The 21,265-nt window shown below is 52.8% G+C and overlaps 1 protein-coding gene across 1 annotated transcript; it reads right to left on the bottom strand.

Annotated features, from left to right (window-relative positions):
• Nucleotides 1-4,815: 4,815 nt before the first annotated feature.
• On the bottom strand, nucleotides 4,816-16,689 carry LOC149810562 (signal recognition particle subunit SRP54 3-like). The gene is made up of 8 exons (XM_089994207.1): nucleotides 16,673-16,689; nucleotides 16,109-16,136; nucleotides 7,625-7,969; nucleotides 6,902-7,231; nucleotides 5,878-6,041; nucleotides 5,719-5,797; nucleotides 5,208-5,398; nucleotides 4,816-5,008 (listed from the first exon to the last, which is right to left on the bottom strand). Exons 1-8 carry the CDS (start codon nucleotides 16,687-16,689, stop codon nucleotides 4,816-4,818), a joined length of 1,347 nt encoding a protein of 448 aa, XP_089850333.1.
• Between the last annotated feature and the right edge of the window lie 4,576 nt (nucleotides 16,690-21,265).

The raw sequence follows: 21,265 nt of genomic DNA, 5'->3' as shown, positions 1-21,265 counted from the left end.
GTTCAAGGAAGGAACGCATGTTTGCAGGCAATTGATGAGCAAGTGGACAAGCTGGCCAGTGGAGCGGTCAAGGCTCTGGGCAGCTTGTGGAGTGGCTTAGGAGGAGCCATCAACAGCGGTCTCGTAACAGCAGGCAATGTAGCAAGCAGAGTGGAGCATGCGGCGCTGCAGGCAGCCAGCACCGTCATTGAGCGAGTCGAACAGCCAAGAGCTCTTGGATCGAGCAACCCGTCAACACCGCAGATGTCCAGGTCCGATTGCTCCTATGTCGTGATAGGCGGCAATGCTGACAGCCTTTTACAACCTCGCAAATATGTACGGCCTTGGTTGTTCCTGCTCTCTCCGTCAGCTGTGCAAAATTCCTGCAAGGCGGTGTGTTTGTTGCACAATGAGCATTCTTAGGCGAGTCAGACGCAGCAGACATACATACATACTGTATATATTATGTCGAATTTCTGTTCATATTTTGCCAACACAGAGAGACAGAATCACCGTAGCTCAGGCTGCAACAAAGAATCCAATGCACACTCACAAATGGACAACTGTACAACTGACCCCTGAGGGTACGTGCTGTATACATGGTAAATGGTAGACCTGCGTTGACTGTATAGGTGGGACCGGTAGCGCTGGCTGCCAAGTAGTACTGGGAGTTGCCCATGTGGATGCGATAGTGATGTAAACAGATACTTCACATTCAGGCATGGCCCGGGGGCGTGGGACCTGCTGAGGAGGGTGGGGCAGATGTTTGAAGGACAGGACAGCCTGCACGGCTTCGCGGATGCGTCAGGGCTCTCGGAGGATGACTGGGACATGATTCACCACTTGGACGCGCCCGAGAACGCAGCGTCCGTCTCCTTCGAGCAGCTCTTCAAGGTCTACCGCGGGCATCGATTCGAGGAGGAGCTCGAAGAGTTTGGCAATGATGCTGCAAAAGAGTGCAATCGCACTCGCACCACCCTGTCTGGTGTGCCTTTCCCTTGAAGCTGGAGCCTCGGCGGTTCACCAGCTGCTCGAAGTAAAAGTATACCGCAACTTCAGTTTTTGGTGTCAAAGCAGGGGTCCGAGGGTAGCGCTCTGTCATGCACAGTTCGTCGGAAACAATCACTCATAGTGATTGAGATACCCTGACCACATGGTCATATCAGAGAGATTAGGATGTCACATAGTGGTTATCTCCGACATGGTTTGTGTGCGCAAGCCGTGGCCGACGCGGTCATCATTTCACGATGTTGGCTCTCATTTGCGGAGGAACCAGCTCCTTGTGCGCGCTCGCAAAATGCTCGCCACGCGTGGACGGGCGGTTTTCATGCATGCAGCAGCGCGGAAGTCGGAGCTGGACGCCACCATGGCCATGCTGGCGGCCATCGTGGACCTCTCCGCGCATCTACCCCCCAGCCACTCGCCACGGAGTGCATCGGCTGCAACTTTGGAGGTCATCGCAGGCGTCCAGCCCTCGAGCGAGAAATCCGATGCTGCGATCGATGGGGATGCTTCCTACGCAGCCCTTGCAGGGCTCTGCTCCGCAGCGGTGCAGCGAGCAATCCTCATGGGTGAGCGTGCAGCTGTTGCTCTTCGAGACACCCTGCACCTCGATGCTACAGCCCCTATGGTGGTGCGACCCCAAACTGTGCAAGTTTTACTCAGTTGGTGTCTGTCAATGGACATGTGGGGCAATCACAGGCCCATGATTGTTTCAGATCTCTGGACCACACGTGCGCCTCACTGATGTGCCCAAGAACGTCCCTGGTTAAAAGTTCTTGCTCGTTGACTCGCTCTTCGATGCAACAAGCCTTGTCCTTTGTGTTGTCGTATTGGATGGCCACCTAGCGACGTTTTGGGCAAGTGCATGGACAAGCTCCACTGCCAAAAAGTAGTGGGTCTGCTGCTCTCACGAGTCTTTGATCATCAGGGTGATGGGCAAACCTTGTCCCCGTTCCGTAGGACAGCAAACTGACTTGGGAGCGTATCTGGTGCAGCAATGTCATCATCGCACGTCGGCGTCTCAGCGCTTTGTCGATTCATGCCTGGCACCTTGTGCTCTGCATGTAAACCGTGTAAACTGTGTTGCGTGTCATAGGAATATCAGAACAACTGGCTGCTGACTGACACCCTGACTTCCCAGTCAATTTGCACCTTTACAGCGGACCTTGGATACAACAAAACCAATATAGGGCACAAATGGGCTCGTTGTATCCAGCATCACTGCACAACATCAGCATTGTGGGAACCGTGACACCTTCTATGTTTCTGCGAGGCTGAAGTACTTGTGCTTGCTATGGACATGGACCGTGTTACGTTGGTGCAAAAACCGCTCCCTAAGGGCTGCGATGCTACAGGGGGATGACACAGAGGCTATCCACGATGCGTGGGGGGAGGTGCAGGACAGGGTTTTCCTCATCCGGGCCGAGGGCTTAAAGCTCCTTGCGGAGTTCAGTTCCTTGGCTTTGCAGCACCTCATCATCTTGGCATCGTCGCTGCGACCAAATGCTTCGGCCGATGGCTCTCAAGCTGCCATCGAGTGGCCCTCAGGTATGACTGGGTGGGCAGTGGTTTGCCAGGCAGAGTGATTCTTTGGTCCAGATGCCCGCAGATGCGTGAACTTTGGGGACACAATGGGGGTTGAGCCCCGTTCTGGTGAAACACTGTGGGTGGGGACGATGCATGCCAACGTAACCCTGTGCACACCTCTCCTTTACGTGCCCCTCTCGCTCTCTGTTCGATACTAACACTTGCATGGTGTGTGGCACACCTTTATCAGGTACCGCACTACAATGCTGATGTTCTCCATGCATTGCTCACTGCCCCAGACACCGCCAGCTGAGATGTTGCAGTTGCGATAGTATGAAACACTTATTGCCAGGCACATCCCATGCTCTTGGACAACGCTCACACGAAGAATGTCGAAACATGATGTACGTGCCATGGCATGACTTGTAACATGCTGCGATACAAATGGTCACAACAAACAGAGCTGTCGAGCTGTTGTCAAATATGACAGCTATGGATCCATCTTGACCTGAGCCAAGACGTTTGTCTCGCTGTCTGCGCTGACTGCAGCGAAGGACGTTGCTGCGGGACAGCATCATGGCGTGTGGACTTTGCGCTGAAAGGAGCCAAGACAGGCTTGCCTGAGATGCAAGCGAATGTCGAACTGTGGCACAGCAGCTCACAAATGCCTCTGAAGCTGATGCATCCTGGTGGCAGCCGTTGTCGAGATGTTAACAGCATCTTGATAACGGTTGCCAATGCAGCAGCTTCAGAGGCAGCCGTGAGGTGCGGTGCAACAGCTTCGACATTTGCTTGCATCTGAGGCAAGCCTGTCTTTGCTGCTTTCAGCGCATAGCCAACCCCACACCTTGTCTCTGTCATACTGTAACTCTATGCAACTCGAGTGGAGCTATTTGAAGAGAAGCCCGGAAGCCCAGTTGCAGTGGCTCGAGCTGCATGAAGAGTCAGCATCCTTGCGGATGCAACTTGTCAGTTGTCACAGAAGTATGGGCTGTAGTGTCATACAGCACGTCCTAGCGTGGCAACTTGAACTTTGATTCTGCAAGGATGCTGATTGCCTCGTCATGTAGCTTGAGCCACTCCAACTGGGCTTGCATGCCTCTCTTCACCAGCCTACGGTCACATGATTACAGCTTTTTAGGGGGCACTGTACGCCTGCGACCACACAAACCATCCTTGGCAAGTGGTAGATACATACAACGAGCCAAAAGATTCACAAGTATTGAGCTACAACAGGCATTCTTAAGGGCAAATGCTGGTCACACCTGCCGACGCAGTGCAGTTGTGTGTTCTTGTCATGGCACTATCGCATGCAGGTGATTCAGAGAAAGGAGCCCTGGTGAAGGGCACGATTCAACAGCTCCTGGCTGACATCAATGCCATCTGCACCGCGTTCTGCAACGCCCTGAATCAGGTTGGTATGTTCGACAGCACCGCCGTGAGCGCTGAGTCATCAAAGCCACCATCAGCCGAGGAGGGTTCCAAAACCCCCCTTCCAACCAGCAAGGCAGCCTTGTCAGCAACCGCTTCTGAGTGGATCACTCAGCTAACATCGGTGGCTGACTCGCTGGTGATGGGGCTTCAAGCGGACTGTGCGGATGCTTGCGACAAGCTGATTGCGGCGAGTAAGCATCTACTGTACCCGGTGTGTGTTGCGTGTGTGCAGCGGCTCACTGCAAAGTCCGCACCTGATGTTGCGGCTGCGACGGCTATCACCCCGGCTGTGAGTGAGCCCCTTCCCCCCGCAGCTGCAACGGAAGGGAGCATTGAGTTCCCTGCAACAGCTGCCGATACCAGTCCGGTTGTTGTGGCAGCTCCTGAGCCCGCCACGGAGGCATCTGCCCCTGATGCTGAGGCTGCTAATGTGCCTGAACAGGACGATGCTCACGACAAGCCTACTGCTGCGGTGGATGCCGATGATGGTGCTGTTGAGAGCTCTGACAGCGTAGCTGAATCAGAAGAGCCCGTGGCTGGCAACAAGGCATAGGACGGTGCTCTCGCACATAGAACGTTGATTGGCTATCAGCCCCAAGCGTCAGAAAGCCAAAGCAATGGTCGCTGAAATTCTGCCCATGCAGACGGGTCACTCTGCATACTTGAGATTTTGATCTTGCCTAGCCCAAGAGCTCCAGCTCGTTCTCTGCTTGTTTGGTCGTTGCTTTTGTAGTTGTCCCTCTGCTCTGCGCTTATCGCATGTACCTGATTCAAGTTATTTGAATGGTGAACCATGCCTTGCCTTTGACTTGCTGCATGGTGTACCATATTACCTTTCACTTGCCAAGAACAATGAGCAAGCAGGTTTTCTTGTTAGATCAGACTCCACAGGAGCTGGTAGGCGTTTGCGGAGAGTGAGGTGACCTCCCTGGCAAGCGTGCAGTTGTTGGTCAACCCAATCACAGCATGCCTGTGCAAGTAGGTTGTAAGCAGTCCATGCTGGTAATGCTTCACACTGTCTTGACTCCGCAACACAGCGCGGTGCATGAATGCGCAGGAGACTTTGCTTACACGGCACCATCAAGGTCACTGATGATGCTGAAACCTTGCAAACCGTGAGAACTACATGAATGCCTTGGTGTCCCCAGTCCAGAAACGTCCCATGTCCGTTCTAAGGAGTGATGCATTTTTTCTCATGCCAATTCTCTCGACACGAGCAACGATACCATCGTTGGAGGCTATGCCAAATGCCTTGTGGCCCTCACATGGGAATGCCTCCCTGCTGCCCTGGATGCCGCAAAACGCGAACTAGTCCACCTGCTGGAACCCCTAGCTGAGCTGCCATGCTTGGCGTTGCAATGTGCACCATGGCATCTTTCATGCCCTTTGTTTTACTTAATTGCTTGTTGGACACTGCCATCACATAGGCTTGCTCCAAGACAGCGGCCACTTCTCCCTGCAGTACCACCCATGCATCAGAGGCGAAGAAACACCAGCCGATCAGGAGCATTCAAAGTCAGGCGCCAGCACGAGCAAAAACCCAGCAACGACGAATCACGACCCAATGGCCCAATGCAATACGTGACATTGCAATATCACAAAGCCCGTCTCATGTTCACGTGGCACATGCTACGCAGCACTGTAAGTGTTACCTAAGAACATGATTCTAAGCCGACGCAAGAATGTTTCATCAATTCAACTCGGGCGTACACGTTGCATCGTCAATGACATCATCTGACCTCAAGCCAGGCTTTCAATGCCTCCTTCATGGAGAACCAGTTGCTCACATCCCACATGAACTGCCACCAGAGCTGCGAACTGCATCAGGGCGACGATACCCATGACCTTGACACCCCTACATTCGGACAAGGTCTACACCGCGTTCAAACACTGGTTGGGGATGTGCCACGCACCACGTGTCTGCCACTCCCATACGCGATTCTCTTGATGCGAGCCGGTGTGCACAGCTTGCGGATGTCAGTCTCATCAAGCTCTCTGTCATGCATGCTGTCGATGATGGTCATGCTGACACGGTTCCACAGCTCGTGTGCTTTCTCCTGCTGTTGGCTGTCTGTCCTGCCTGGCAAGATGTTTGTCACCTGCATGCTCAATGTCCATCGGCGCTCACGAGCAAGCCCACCTGCGCAGCTTCGGTGTGTGGCACACCTCAGAATACTCGGTGTGCTGCAGCGAGCAAGTCGCCGTTTTGGAACAATTTGCGATATCGAACATCCTGGACACAAGACCTGCACTGCTTCAAGTAAGCATCCCGTTCAACTTGATATTTGGTCTCCAGAGGCGTGTCAACCCATAGCGCGGGTAGCAACTCCGCTAGGGATGGTGCTGTAGATCAGCAAAACGAGAGTGCGCTACAAGGTATACTGGAGCTGTTTAGGAGTGCATTGTCCCTATCGCCAGCATTTGTCAAGACCCTGGGAGTTGCTGGCCGCGGTGCCTGAAAATGCATGACATTTGGGGGCAATACTGGGTGCCGAACCCCATTTAGACGGACTGTCTGTCGTCGCATAGGTCGGTCGACACCTTGCTGCGTCGGAGCTGAAGTTACCACTTGTGGCTACGTTGATGCCTCACTGTTCCTCTCTTTGCAACGACTGGATTGCCATTTCTGCATTTGGGTGCTTGCGGTGCGGCAGGGGCTCCATCAAGCCACAATTGCAGACTATTGTGAGCAAATTGCATGGGGTTAGGGCGAGGGTTTTGTTGTACTGCAGCATTCCAGCATGCATCAAGGGGACGCCTGCAAAAGCCCATACCCGAGCCGCAGTCTTTCAGCGAGATATGGGCCAGCAGAATGCATAACGATATCTCATCTGAGACAGCACGATATTGCTGGGTTACCTGATCTCGCCTGGTGATGTTGTATCGTTTTACAGCACTGCCGCATCCACATGGACATCGCCCTGAGGCAACAAGCTCTTACTGACTTACGATGACTTACCTGAGACAGCACGCTCTTGCTGCTGACGGACTCGAGCATTTTGCGGTAGCAGCGCAGAGTCATGCCGGAGCCTTTGACCTGCGCCGCGAGCGCTTTCTGCTCGTTCTCGTCACCGGCAGCACAAGCACTCTCTAAAGAGCTGCGGAGCGCTGCGACATCACGCATTCCCAGCAGCCGGCTCACAAACGAGGGGGCGTTGAAGTCCTCCAGCTGATCCATATGTTCCCCCGTTCCCAGAAACATGACGCGGCAGCCTGTCGCAGCCACCGCACTCAGCGTGCTCCCTCCTGCTGCGCTGCCGTCCATTTTTGTGATGATGATGGCTCCTATCTGCAGATGAACGCTGTTATTTTCTACATGTGTATGTTTATGCATAAATGACCATCGCATCGTCGGTGCTAACATCGGCAGAGCTGCAATGTGCTGATTGGATTTGCCAATGAGGTTATTGCATCTCGTGCTGATGGTGTCGATACCCAACTAGACTGCCGCATTGTCTGGAACTAGCGTCTAGATAGAAACTTGTCATTTTGTCAACGCATGCACCAAAGCACTTTGAATAAGAGTGTGCTCCCAGGAAAGTTGTCTGCACAGTGCATACAAAGTGGGCGTTCTGCACTGCAGAATTTACCCCCTCACAGGCTAGTTGCATTGTAGGCATTGTATGCCCACGTTGAGGTGTTTGTGACTTGGGTATGCAGATCTAGATGGGGCGCGCTTCACCTTGACTGCAGCTGCGAAGGTGGCAGCCTGTTCTCGTGCGCTTTGCCCGGTGGTTGCATCCATAACGTACACGACGAGATCAGGGTCGATGCGCGCGTGGATCTCCTTCATCTCTTCGAATAGCTCTGCAGACTGGGCATGACGGCCACTGGAGTCCACCAGGATGAGGTCCCGCTTTTCGGCCCTCATGATGCGTACACCATCTGCCGCAACTTGAGCAGGATCTGTCGCTTGCAGGTTCCCGTAGTACGGGACACGCACGCGCGTAGCATTCTGCTTCAGCTGCTCAAACGCCCCAGCCCGGAAGGTATCGGCACATACCATGGCTGGCTTGAAACCTTTGCGCTTAAAATAATGGGCGCATTTCATTATAGTCGTAGTCTTTCCGTTACCCTGCAATCTTCCCTGTTGTCGGATTTGAGAGTCAGGACAATGTCCATGGCACAGTCTGCAGCCGGCTCAAAACGAAGGACGCTCGCACATTTCGTACAACACGACATGTTGATGCTCAACATCATCAAGCAACACATACCTGAAGTCCAATGAACAGGACAACGGATTGCTTGCCCTTTACCAGCACGAAAGGCTGGCATTCCGGTTTCCCCGTGCTGGAACCATCCAAGAGTGTGCATAGCCCTTCGAATATAGCCCTTTGCACCACCGTTCTTTTGTCCATACCGCAAGGAATGTCCTTGAAGTTGCATGTGGCGTTTATATTTGACCGGAAGGTTCGGACGAGGTCCATGTCTACATCAGCATGAACGAGCGCATTCGTGATGTCCTTGATGGCTTGTTGCGCAACAGCCTCGTCGAGGGTCTCGGTGCGAAACGCAGCCCATGCGCTTGCAAGCCTCTTGCCAAATTCTTCCAGTCCCATATCTGCAGCTCTTTATTGATGCAGCAGCGGAGAAGAGTTCTGAACGCACGGCCCAGTACGAGGTCGTCGCGCTAAAAGCTAGTTGCGCGTAGGGTTCATGTGCTACACGAACATTCGGGAGGCAGTCACGGCATGCACATGCAAACGTGCCAGCAACTTCAGGATTTTTTTTTTTATTGTTTGTCCCTTTCATACCAAGCACGACAGCATCTGTTCCTGCACGTCAAGAACGTTCACTTGCATGCCATGTATGAAACACGATAGAATACCTGAACTCAAAGATTGCATGTATCACCTGTGGATTGGTCATGAGATGCTTTATCAATGCATCATTTTCTTCACCGTACTTACCCATGACATGCCATAGCCTATGGTGAGGCCGTTGCCTTCAATCAACCTCTCGCATACTCGAAACTATCTGTGGCAACCATGCTGCCAACACAAATTGAAAGCCGTATCACCGACTGCCTTGCATGCACATGCAACAGTAAACACGCTAGAAGCTTCCACTTCAAAAAATTGCACGAAATAGCCATGGCTGGGTCTGCACTTGATTGGAGGGATCCATGCAGCACTCCCGAAGCCTTCAGCGAAAGGAGAACAAAACAATACGCCACCCGGACGGGCAGCATGGCTAGCATGCATCTAAAACGCACCCCCGGCGGAGAATGCAATCACGGACGGACTCATCTCAAACGCAACCATGCGAGATGAGCTACCTGAGAGCCTACATGAACAAGTACCAAGTAATAAGTTGGACAAATAAGGAATGTCACGCTGTCACGCCAGCAGAATTTCGCGCGACGGTCTAATTTACTACGGTAGCGTGGAGGTGAAAGTCTATATAAAAGTCAGTGTGTGGATACAAGTCTGTGACAATGAAAGTCTACTCGAACGCTCAAAGCCGTGGACGGGAAGCCAACAACCCCAAAGCAGGCAGCGACACAAGGTGGGATCACATCTAAGCGGCCCAGACAACAGCTGGGTTATTGAACAAACTCACATAGTGGTACAGTGCGCCTCGTCTGACAAACGTGAAGCTACTTTGCGGTGCACGTTTCCAATTGCGGGTGCTGTGGAAACTCAAGGCCCTGCTACCAGCGTATCATCCACGTCATGCTCAGACTGACAGGACACCCCCCCCCTCTGGTGCATGTCTGCCGTAAAAACCTGGGTTGCATCGTGGCGAGGTTGGATCTGTGGTGGGAACGACAGGCTCAGGGCATCGTCCAAGCGCCGTATCAGTGTCCATGACACACAGGTTCGGGTTGGAACGGCTCGCGCACGAGAACGATGACAGCGAGGGCAGCAGCTGTGGCAGCCTGCTGATCACCAAGGCAACCATTCGCAAATCGTGGCCAGGCGCTGGATCTTCCCAATGGATTCCCAAAACTTCAAGCGTGCTGGCGCATCTGTACGCCGCTGATCGCAACACACAATCATGGGCAGCACCCAAGCATGGCAGCCTAAGCACCCAGGCGTCACGGAAGCTCGTCCTCAAGGACGTCTTGGTAGGGGAGCTTCCAAAACGAGGTAGAAAGGAACTCCTTCGATTCCGGAAGGGCCTCCTTCTCCTCAGGAGCCTGCGGGGTGACTTCCTGCATGGCCAGCGCCGCGAATTCGTCCTGTATCCCCACCAAGTCCGCTGCGTCTCGGGGGGAGGCGACATTGTTGCGCATGCTCTCGTCGTCGTCGATTTCTTCGGGTGGTTCGTCCTCTGCAGTGGCTCGTTCCGGAGACTTCGCCTCCTCTCCGAGCTCGACTTCGTCCTCGTCTTCAATCGTCTGTGGCTCGGACAGGTCTGCACGTCCGCATGATGATGATGATGATGTATACTTGCACATTGTTTTGCGGCCGCGCGTTCATGACAGGCTTGCTTGTTCTGACCGCCGACGTTCAATGAGCTGTATCACTTCGAATGTGCTGTCGTTGTTTCTTGTTCTCAATTTCCTGCCATTCTCTATGAGATGTAATGATGTATGTTTTGAAACACTACTGCACCACGTGGACAGGGGCAGTCCAAGAACTACTTAGATTCACAAGTTACCATCACCTGAGGCAAGCGTATCTGGACCAACCAGACTTACATCAGAGAGTTAATTCAGGTTTGTCAAACTAGGTTTCACTCGGACAAACCGTGCGCCCCAGGAGCCGACGTGATTTAAAAACCGCTGAGTCACGCGCATGTGACATGGGTCATGTAGCGTGCGTGCTTACACCAAGCACAAGTGGAGGTCTGCAGGCAGGGTTCATACCACGTGGATAGACACCGCTATCGCCTCCCTCAGAGCTGTCACTGTCTGATTCACTGCCAGCGATATGGTGACTCGGCGGGCCCAGCCCAGGGTCCTCCTCCACGGAGTTGTCCGAGTCCAGGCTGTTTGTGTCCTCCTCGTCCTCGTCATCGACATAGCGTGGCGGGAAAACCGGTATCGGTGCTTCCGCCCCCCCCTATAGCAATCGAAACAAGGTCAGCGGATCAAAGCACCATGGGTGTGGAAGATGGGCAATGGCAACGGCAGCGTCAAGCAGTGCCTGAGTCGACATATCAACGCATTCAGCACCATCATAGCATATTGTATATCATCACATATGAGTATCTAATCATCGTCACATTCAACAGCAGGATGAGTCTGTCACCCTGTCACCATGTGCTACACCTTTGCGACGTGCAAACTGGCAGTTGCCCCAACGCGCAGTGCACAGCCCCTCAGCATGGCAAATTCTTTGAATGCAGTAGTCATAGAAGGTGCGTATGCATGGTCAGCCTGGCTGTGGGAGTGACGTTACACCATCATTGTGGTAAGCCCGCGCTCACAGGCCAAATGAATGGTACGCCCAGTCTGTGGCTTCAAACACAGTGACAGAGAGCGAGCAGCGAAGCACTTATCTCCCACATCCAGCAAGCACTACACATCCCAATACTATGTAAACTAATACCTGACATCTAAGTGGTCCCATGCCTAGCAAGTCCAAACACATGCCGATATCATCTTTGAGCTCCCTATGCGGTCTCTTGTGTAGAGGGCCTCAATATATCCTGACACAGACTGAACTGTGTCAAAGCAGTCTCTTATCTTGCCACTTTAAGTCCAGCGAATGATCAGAGTGCAAACACCGCCCCCCTAGCTCGTCCAGCAGAAGCCATGTCGACAAAGCCTGGCATGCTCCGTGGGGATCACAATCAACTTGACAAACAGCTCGTGACGAGGACAATCCAGTTCAGCAGGAAGATTGTGATCATGCGTGATTCGCTTCGATGTCAGAAGTAGGGTCGCACTGAGGTTGGATCGTCCGCCATTGGTGGGAAGGGGCAATGGGGAGCTCTGAGCCCGCTCTCGTCATCGTCACCTTCGCTGCTTCCCCGTGTGTTGTTGGTCGGCGGCCGCCCAACGTCCCACTGCTCGGAATCTTGCACGTGGTTGCGCTTGTCTATTACATCCCGCACAAAGTCATTCCACCCCTGGTTCATGTCCAGCGCTGCCTGCACACTGTCGTTGTGCGCTGCCACGTGCAGCAGCTTGTTCGCTAACTCTGTCAAATGACCCTCGTATGCGGCTCTCAATGGCTTGGCCTTGTCTGAGGCCTGCAAATGTAAGTGTTCGTTCATACCACACGTATGTGAAATATCTCCGCACGCACAGCTGAGGCAACTGTGCGAAGTCCACATACCTGGTGATGATAGAATACATCTTTATACATCACTACCGCATCCACATGAACATTGGCAACTCTGGTACGCCAGAATGGTAAGGCAGACATTCAGACAAAAAATTTCTAGGGGTATACTTGGGCACCAGGATTGTCACGTATACGCGCCAGTCAAGACAGACACAGCACTGTTGACCAGAAGAGCTGAATTGCAATGAGTGGACACGTAGAATGGAAGAGTGAGGCGTCCACACACTTGCTGTCTCAAGGCTCAATGCAGCACAGGGAAATAGCGGGCATGCCTCGGAAGTGTGGCTGCTTGGGGGCACGTAAGATTTCAAGTTGACCATCCATTCTAAAAGCTCGCAGGCGTCTAGCAGAAAGGCCAGGACGTCCTCCGGCAGCACCAGTTCTACGCTTTCCGAGGGCCTCGACGAGGCCAAGGCGTGGGGTGGGTGCGGCTTGTGCTGTGGGTGCATTTCGCCTCGCTCGAGGAGGGCATCAGAGTGTCCAGCAACGACTCCAAGATCTGTACCACGTAGCTGTGCAAAATGTTGTTGAACGGGAAATCCTGCGGCAGCATCGACAGCATTTCAGGCAGGTACATGCTACTTCCATGGTAGCAGCATTGCTACTGGCAGAGCTATACGTGCGGAGGTGCTCAGGCAGTGGCAAGTTTACTTGGCAGCAATGGCTGCCGCTGTAAACGCTGCCTTCAACAACCGTCAGCACATCCGTGTCCCCACACAAAGACGATTCCACACAACAGACGATTGGGACGAGCGCATTGCATCCGGAAATGCATGAAAGGGTAGGCGTAATCTCTGTGAACCATGTGCAGTACTAGCTTAAAAAGCGAGAAGGCAACGCGTACTCGTCGAAAAATGGGAAATGGGAATCAACTGGGGGAACAATGGTACAACAGTTTCTTGGCATCCAAGCATTTCTGCTAGAGATAAGCCAACGAGTTGATATGTGTAGGTCAGCGGCTGTGCATCAGGAACCAGGTCTCGAGCTAAACTTTTGTATGTGCCCAATCCGTGTGCCGTGATATCAAGGGGTTAGGGGGGCGCCGTAACAACACCAATGCTGCAGTGGCTCAGCGAGCTTGCGAGAGGTCGAAGGGCTTGCAACGGCATGTCTCTTCGAGCGCCAAGAAAGCCTTGATGGGTGCTCTGATGCAGAGTTGTGCAGCAGAGGGTGTTGATTTTGTGGGGTGTCACCCTGCAGCGAGCGAGCAGCGCAGGGCTTCACGTACCTGAAAAAGCTTCATTACTGTGGGGACAAAGTTGCCCTCGATGACCGCTTTGACTGCGATGGGGAGATTGGTGGAGAGCAGCGCCTTGCCCAGCTCCACCACCGTCAGCCGCCGTCGCCCAAGCGGCGGCTTGAGAGTTCCAAACGGCTGCTGCTGAACCGCAACCTCCCCAGGCACCTCCAAGAGCTCCGTAAATCGATTCAAATACGTCGTGATCTCCGTAGCGGCTGCGCGCACTGACGTCAAGTCGACGCGTTCCGGGTCGACCAACATCTGCGAGTCCATACTGCTCTGCATCAACCCCCAGGACATGCCCCCGTTCACGAGGGTGGGGGGGGGGGACGGCTCGAGCAGGGCGATGCAAACGGAGAGAATCGGCCGCAGGACGGTCGAGTTTGGCGTGCTGCGTGCTCGAGCATCGTCTGCAGGTAGGCGTTCTGAGTGAGCTGCTCAATGAGGGGGTTGGGCTGAACGCCGGCGAGCATCACCATGATGTGCGCGACATTGCGCTGGGCCGCTTCTTGCAGAAGCCGAGCGTGCTTTCCCGGGGGGACCTCGCTCGTGAGCCGCTGTAGGAGCAGCTCCATCAGGTCGGTTTGCGCCAGCCAGTCTGACGTTCCCGGGGGTTCATCGAGCTCGACACGTCGTCGGCTCCCGCCATCCGCAGCACCACTTCGACTGCGGAGGTGCCGTCGATATGCTGGACGAGCTTGGGGAGAAGCTCCTTGTGCCGTTGGAGGAATTCGTGTGTCCTCTCAGGTCGCTTTAAGAGCAAGGAGCCCACCACGCGGCCGAAGTGGCCTGCCACGTGGAATTGAGTGGCGCGGGGCGGTCCAAGAGCGAGAAGAGCGATGTCATGAGGCTTTCACTGTCGAGCAGCGTGGTGAACACATCGTCAAGCTCGCAACAAAAGATCTCACATGCTGTGAACGAGTACCTGGACAGCGGACAGGTATTGAGCATTTCGATTGCAAACAGCAGCTGATGTGTCAACCGAGCAACCTGACAATAGATTCCAAGGTGTGGGCGTGTCCGCCGGGCTTGGAAATGCTGATTCTCAGAGAAGTACAAGTACTTCAGTTTCGCTAGAGCCTCTAGCAGCTGCTCTGAGAGCCTGCTCCTTGGAAGCTTCCAGGGAGTGGGAGGTGTGCAAGCAGCATGCCTGACCCCAATCTGATTGGAAGCTCACCTGAACTGCGTGTGTCGTCTGGAGTCTCTAACAAGAACCTGCAAGTGCAACTCTGCATTGGCCCCACCTGATTCCCGTATTCAAGCCCGTACAAATGCGTGCTTGGTACCTAAAGTGCTGATTTATGTGAAGGTGCTAATCAGAGAAATGTGCTGCCAAGTTGCACTTTTATTCGATCCTGCACATCTGTACTGCGTCACCTGTCACGAGTCCCATCATCGACTTCAAAGTGACATGATGTCCAGTTCCTTGCACCAGAAGTTGTAGAACAGCCCTTATGAGCAGTTGCTGGTGTTCACAAGGAAGTATGTGCCAGCTTCAGGCAGTACATGGAAGAGGTTCCAGAACCTTTACAGAGAACGTAAAGACATTTCTCTTTCATGTGGAACACAGGCGTACCCATGTCACTCATTCCTTGCATGCTAGAGCAAGCTCATTTACTTGGCACAAGAAGCAGGAGTTCTTCTTGGCTTCAGTCACCCATGAACCCCGATAATGAATGCCTCGGCCATGCCCACAAGGAATGAAGGACGTTTTTTCAGCGTCCATGTTCCAAACACGGAAAGAAATGTGCGTTACTCACTGGGACTTACCTGATCAGGGTGTCGATGGTGGAGGCATTCCTCAAACTGCACAGAGCACCACCAGTGAGATGCCTGCAGGTGGGTAAACTTGCACAACAGAGCCCACAAGTGAACAAGAAGAAAGACTTCAAGCAAGTTTAGATGAGCGTCTTAGTGCAAAGGGAGAGGTGGACTTGTTTCAATTGCAGGGTGGTGACAACAGAGGTGGCACCACATGAAGGAGCATACAAGTTGACCAGCCTGACATTTGCTGCCTTGCACTCCTGGACGAGATCATCTTCATCCAATAACTCTTCCAGGGTAAATGCTCCTTGTCGAGAATTGCCTGCAGAGGTCTCAGAATGTGGCTGTGCAGTCAAAAACGCTGGTAGAACAGGTGCGCAGCAGGCAGCACATGAGACATGCATTCACTGCATTGCAACGCCTTGCTGGTGCTTGTTCATTCTGCCTGTAGGGCGTCCACGATGAGCTTGACATCTAAGTGCGACTGCACGAGCAACCTTTGCGGCTTCGGTAACGCTGCGGCACAAGGCTTCGCGCTGCAAATATACTCCAAGATGCAGCATTACTTTGACTCTTGACAATCCCCAAGAACATCGACCACAATGCTGCACAGCAAGGTAGGGTAGCGTACATCAACCGGCGATGCCTGTGAGAAGGTTGCAACTCGCCAGAAAATCGGTGGACGGGTCAAAGGTTTTCAGTACAACGAGCCCGAAGAATTGAGCTCCCAAAGCGACTGGCAGGGTGGCTGAGCACAAGAAACACAAGCAGTTGGTGGCTGCACTGGAGCTCTGTGCTATATTTAGTTCAAGAACTACCTCGTCCCAGCTGGAAATCTGTGGTCGATTGACACTTCCGGAGCTATCGTAAACACGGCAACGCATTTTGAAGTTATCGGCAAAGCATTTGAATTATAGCGCACACGCAGCAACAGCAACCGGGCGGACTTCCTAAAAGCGATGAACAAAGAAGCCAGCATCAACACAGGCCAGCGGCGATATGATTTTACAGTTGCATCTGAGCTTTGGATGGAGAGCTTTTCAAATAGCCATTTTCCTTCTGTTGTGGTACTACCTGCCCTCGCTCAACGTATTACTGATGCGAGGGGGTAGCGAGTGTGTGTCTTGTTATGGTTGTAGTCGGTGCGCACGAAACGCCATGTTGTGGCAAAATGAGCTAAAGTAAGTACATCCCAAATATTTATATAGCATATCTCAGGCAACATCGGTCTCCTGCTGGCATGATGTATAGCTGCTTCTGGCATGAGCGCAGTGTCCCGTTATAAGCCCACTTGCATGCCAGTTGCTAAGTAGTGGAGTGCAAGAGCGAATGTGCTGATCTATCAAGTGTTTTTTCTGTGCTGCCGCCGTTCGTCGCATGTGGTGTGCGACAATGTGCTCTGGTGTCACACGCGCGTCCAGTGCGTGTCTTGCCGTGCGCCGCACATCTCAATTTGGAGATACGTGTCAAATACGATGTCGCTTACGTATCGGGAACAGTCATCCGCGCGTTTTCGTGCACGCAATGTCGCCAGGCGTCAATAGACGCTCTGGTGTTCGTTCTAGCGCTGGCATGGCTGAGCAGTTCAAACCGCAGAGCCAAGATGTGCCAGCAACGTGTCGTTCCATTACAGAGAGGATGGAGCTGAGGGAGAAGGAAGCAGGGAGCGCAGGGCCAGTGCACAGGTGGGTGACGGGGCAAGCAGCCCCTACTCTTACCGCTCCCATTCCCAATCACGTGGCGATTATTCTTGACGGTAATCATCGCTGGGCGGCGTCTCAAGGTTTAAGTCTGATTTTTGGCCATCGGCAAGGTGCCAAATCTCTGCGAACTGTCGTGGAGTGCTGCGCCAAAACGGGGATACGAGCGCTTACAGTATTCGCTTTCAGCTCCGAAAACTGGTACCGGGACCCTGCAGAAGTGGCTATGTTGCTTCAGATAATTGAAAGTACGCTGTTGCACGACATGGACGAGCTTCACGCAAACGGCGTCTGTCTGACGTTCTTCGGAGACTTGAAGCGGCTGCCGTCGTCGCTTCAAAACGCTATTATTAGGTGCGGCTCCATCGACTGGTCGGCTATGAAGGACGCACACTAGCGCCGGTAAACCTATAGACACGGAGGTCCACACGACCATGACACTGAAGTAAACAGGTTGTTGCGTAACCTGCACCGAGTCTGTTGCCGAATCCGTACGATTCTGGGAAAGGGACTGAGCCGGATGCGAAAGGTTGTAGACATGCAGTTGCGCATCCAGGCAAGTAGGTCGGGCATGCCGGCCTCATACCTGGTATGGGCGTCGCCAACTCGTTCTTTGTTCACCAGCACTTTGTTAGCAGCTTACTGATAGCAGGGCCGTTTCGCCTTCTATGTTATCCTATCATGCATTACCTGCGTACACTGATGAAAACGGCCATTTCCGTTCCAGCACAGTAGCTTGCTTCCCAAGCTTCCTAGGTGTGCGATCCAATCATTACCTTGTAGGCAAGGGTCGGAAGCATGACATGAGAGAACCAGAGATCCGCTAGAATGGGGTTCGACTCGACTTTCGCCTCCAAACCGTCACGCGTTTCAGGCATCGCGACCGCCATTCACAGGGTCTGGCGAAATGCTCGAGAGAGATGGGCTGAATGACGATGTCAGCGCGAGACCTCTGAAAGGCACTGTGACTGACCTGCAGGGCCGAGAACATGACTCAGGGGAACAAGGTGCTGCAACTGGCGGTGGCGCTCAGCTATGGGGGGCGGCAAGACATGGTGCAAGCCGTGCAGCAGATCGCTGAGCTTGTGGAGCGCCAAGAGCTGTGTGCGAGCGAGGTCAGTGAAGATCTTCTGAACTCGTTGCTCCAGAGCAATGTAGTGTGCACCTGTCATGGACCACCCGACCTGCTCATAAGGTGCTGCGCTCCAATCATATGCAAGTTTTTGCCACACCCTCGCATTTTTCGGGTCCAGATGCCCGGAAGTGCATGAATTTTCGGGACAGAAATCCGTATGAGCATGCCAGCTGCAAGCAGTTGTCCCAGTAAGCTTGGCAATGAGCGAGATCACTCTCACCTTTCACCCTTGCCGCACCGGTCTGCATTTGCATTCGAGCAGCAATTGCGGGCTGTAGTAACGTTCGTTGGCACGTTTACTTTCTGAGGTGGTGGTTGATGGGGGATTCCTCCACGCCCTTGATATGATGAGCTGATCACTTTGATGGTGGTTGAGTCATCGCTTCCAGAGAAACAGTACACATTTGGGACCCCAAGGACATAGCTTCCCCATGTGGTGGAGTCCATATTTTTATATATGAAGTGAAACCATATGAAATACTGGTTTTATTCCAGCTCACAGTGGCTTGAATGCTTTCGGCTGGGAAGCAATCGCTACATCATCTCTCCCTGCAGATTTGAGCTTGTAGCATCCGGTTTCTGCTCTCTCGTCGAGTTCCATCCTGCTTTGTCATGCAAGTTGAGTCGGAGCTGAAGGTTGTTGTTGCTAATTGGATTGTTCGATACTGGCTGGCCTGTCGACAGTGTCTGCATTGCTGTCTGCAATGACTCTGCAACTGGTGCAATGCACGTCAAAGTGCAAACACGCTATAAGCAAGTGCTTTGTGCAGGACAAGCGGGGAGATGCGCTTGAGCAACTTTTTGCTCTGGGATTTAGCTTACACCGAACTTTACTTCTCACCAAAGCTCTGGCCAGAATTCTCAGAAGACGACTTCGCAGAAGCGATCACTTGGTACATGCACCGGACGCGCCGTTTCGGCCGAAGGACACCATTGACGCCATGAGCATGGCTGGTGTCTGTGGCTTTGCAACTGCATCAACTTGTAAATTTATCATCACCGTGCATGCAATGTGGGCGTTTGTTTGTCAAGGTAGATCGCCGCTTTTTTTTAGCCGGCGCATTCATTTCATGTCATGGTAGATCGTAGGTGAGCCCTGGGCCGCTGCCTGCGAAGAATTGCCCCGCTCCAGACACGCCCCTCTCTGTCCTTGTATGCCCCTGTTCCATGCATGACGTTGTGCTCGAAGTCACCTTCGTAACGCCGTCCATCCGGCCATGTATATGCTCCCTTCCATGGTACTTGTTCTGCTGCCAGCTCCCCGAGTATGATGCCCCACTCGCGAACTTGAACAAGCCTTCGCCGTCCATTGCATCCTCCTTGAACTCCCCCTCATAAACATAATCACCTGCAAGGAGCGCATGCTATTTGAGTTTTCGTTGGCTTAAAAAGACAGGAACAACATGACATCACAGGCCAGAAAGCAACGCAATCATCTTCAGGACATGGTGGGTCAATGTGGTGAATGGTTTGACAATGAGGAGTTTGACACCTCAAGGTGCTGATATGCTGACAGTGTGTCGTATCCATATTGGCATATGAGAAAGGGAAGAATTCTTATCATAGAAAAGGTAAAAACATGCAGTGTAAGTACTTTCGATGTGCTTGGAACATGCCGTCTCTGCCTGTCCACGGACCCTGGGGAACACATGCACCCACGAATGCATTCAATTCAGAATGGCAGTACATCCGTGGTATCGAATCAACCCTCAACATAACATTTCTGGGTTATGATATTTTCGATGACTCTACGGATTCGTGTCTTTGTAAGGTTTATTTACTCGTACCGTCCCGATATACACCCTTGCCATGCCTTACTCGTATGTGCTTGGGAATGCCATCTGCTGCTGGAGGTGCGTCTTCAGGAGGGGGATTTAATTTCCAGCCACCAGAATACGTTGCTCCATTATTGTAGAAAAACTTTCCCTCGCCTTCCTTTGGACCCTCAAACTCGGCAACAGGTGCTTTCTTCGGTGCCATTCTGGATGGTGAATCGGAGCGCAGATATCACCCCGCTGCAATCCCAGATGCTTGCGGAAATATATCACTATAAAAAAGTAGAAACTATTAAAAGCTTGCTGGACCAAATCAAAGCTTCGATGATTGGCCGTGCGAACGTCACTCGAGTGCACACGTGTTCTTTGTCCAGTTGCAATTAGTAGACTGCAGGCTTCCCTGATGTCAGTGTCGTCACGTAGTAAATACGAAGTTTTGGGGTACCATCCTCAGCGTGCGAAAAAATTGTAGGATTATGGATGACGTTAGTTAGCAACATGCCCAGACAGTTGCGTCCCGACAAGCGACCGCATCACCAGCATCCGTAATTTTCAATCTCAACTCTGGCTTGGCTGGCATTCACACGTTGACGAGACAGAGGCTACGTGTTTGCATATACAGGCGTCATTGCCCATGACGTGGGGTTGGGGTTTGCCAAAGATTCTGGCATCCCTCTGCAAGGGCAAATCTGGAGATAATGCCAACAATGAACCCCAAAACATGCTGTTAATATCTTGCTTGAAACCGTCACTCCAACATCAGTGCCTGTCTATTTGCATGCTTCATACAGAGTATCTTGATTGTCAACGATGCTTGAAACGTTGGACATTTTTCTGTAGTTGCGTCCATGACAGTTACACGCCTTGGTATCTGCACTCGAGTACTAGAAGGGCCAAAACTTTTGGCAGGCCACCCCGGACATGACTGACAAGTAGCATCATGTTGCACATGTCCACAACCGCCTTCATTTATGGGCAATCCACCACCATGACAAAAGCCCCTGCGTGTGTCTCAGCTCGCAGTCACCATTGCAATGTAGTCGCAGTTGTGTTCATAGCGGCATATGTGCGGCGAGGCAAGAAGATCTTGCCAGCCACACAGGCCTAGTTCAGTTTCAGCCTAAGGAAACGTTGCACACACATTTCAGCGCGAATACGGTCAGAGTGGCCTGATGTAATCACATTGCTGATCCCACCCCACCCCATGATCATCGCATCACATCAGGTCAACTTCGCCGCCAACTCCTCCATAGACTGAAAGCGGAGCACGCCGGACACGTCCGCATGTGTGATGCCGTACACTGCGGCCTTTGCGAGTGTGTCAACCATGACCGGGCGGTCGATGCCAGGCACGCCCAAGGCATTTGCAAATGCGAAAGCCGCCACCGCGGGAATTGCCGCAGGGCGGGCAGGGGTCCAAATGAGACTTGGGCGCAAGACAATGGGTCGAATGAGGCCAGCGCGACCCA

The sequence above is a fragment of the Nuphar pumila genome, unplaced genomic scaffold (genome assembly GCF_984573655.1).
Source record: "Nuphar pumila unplaced genomic scaffold, dmNupPumi1.hap1.1 HAP1_SCAFFOLD_297, whole genome shotgun sequence".
Classification (NCBI taxonomy): Eukaryota; Viridiplantae; Streptophyta; class Magnoliopsida; order Nymphaeales; family Nymphaeaceae; genus Nuphar; species Nuphar pumila.
The sequence above is the reverse complement of the archived record's forward strand: the minus strand, read 5'-3'. Positions and strand labels throughout refer to the sequence as shown.

Bases quoted from the DNA above. Each gene is read 5' to 3' on its own strand.
- LOC149810562 (XM_089994207.1), bottom strand. The intron at 6,042-6,901 runs GTAAGTCATCGT...TTGAGCATGCAG, and splicing joins GCAAGAGCGTGCTGTCTCAG to GTGACAAACATCTTGCCAGG. The intron at 5,009-5,207 runs GTGAGGGCCACA...GTGCCGTGTAAG, and splicing joins CAGCAGGGAGGCATTCCCAT to CAAAGTCTCCTGCGCATTCA.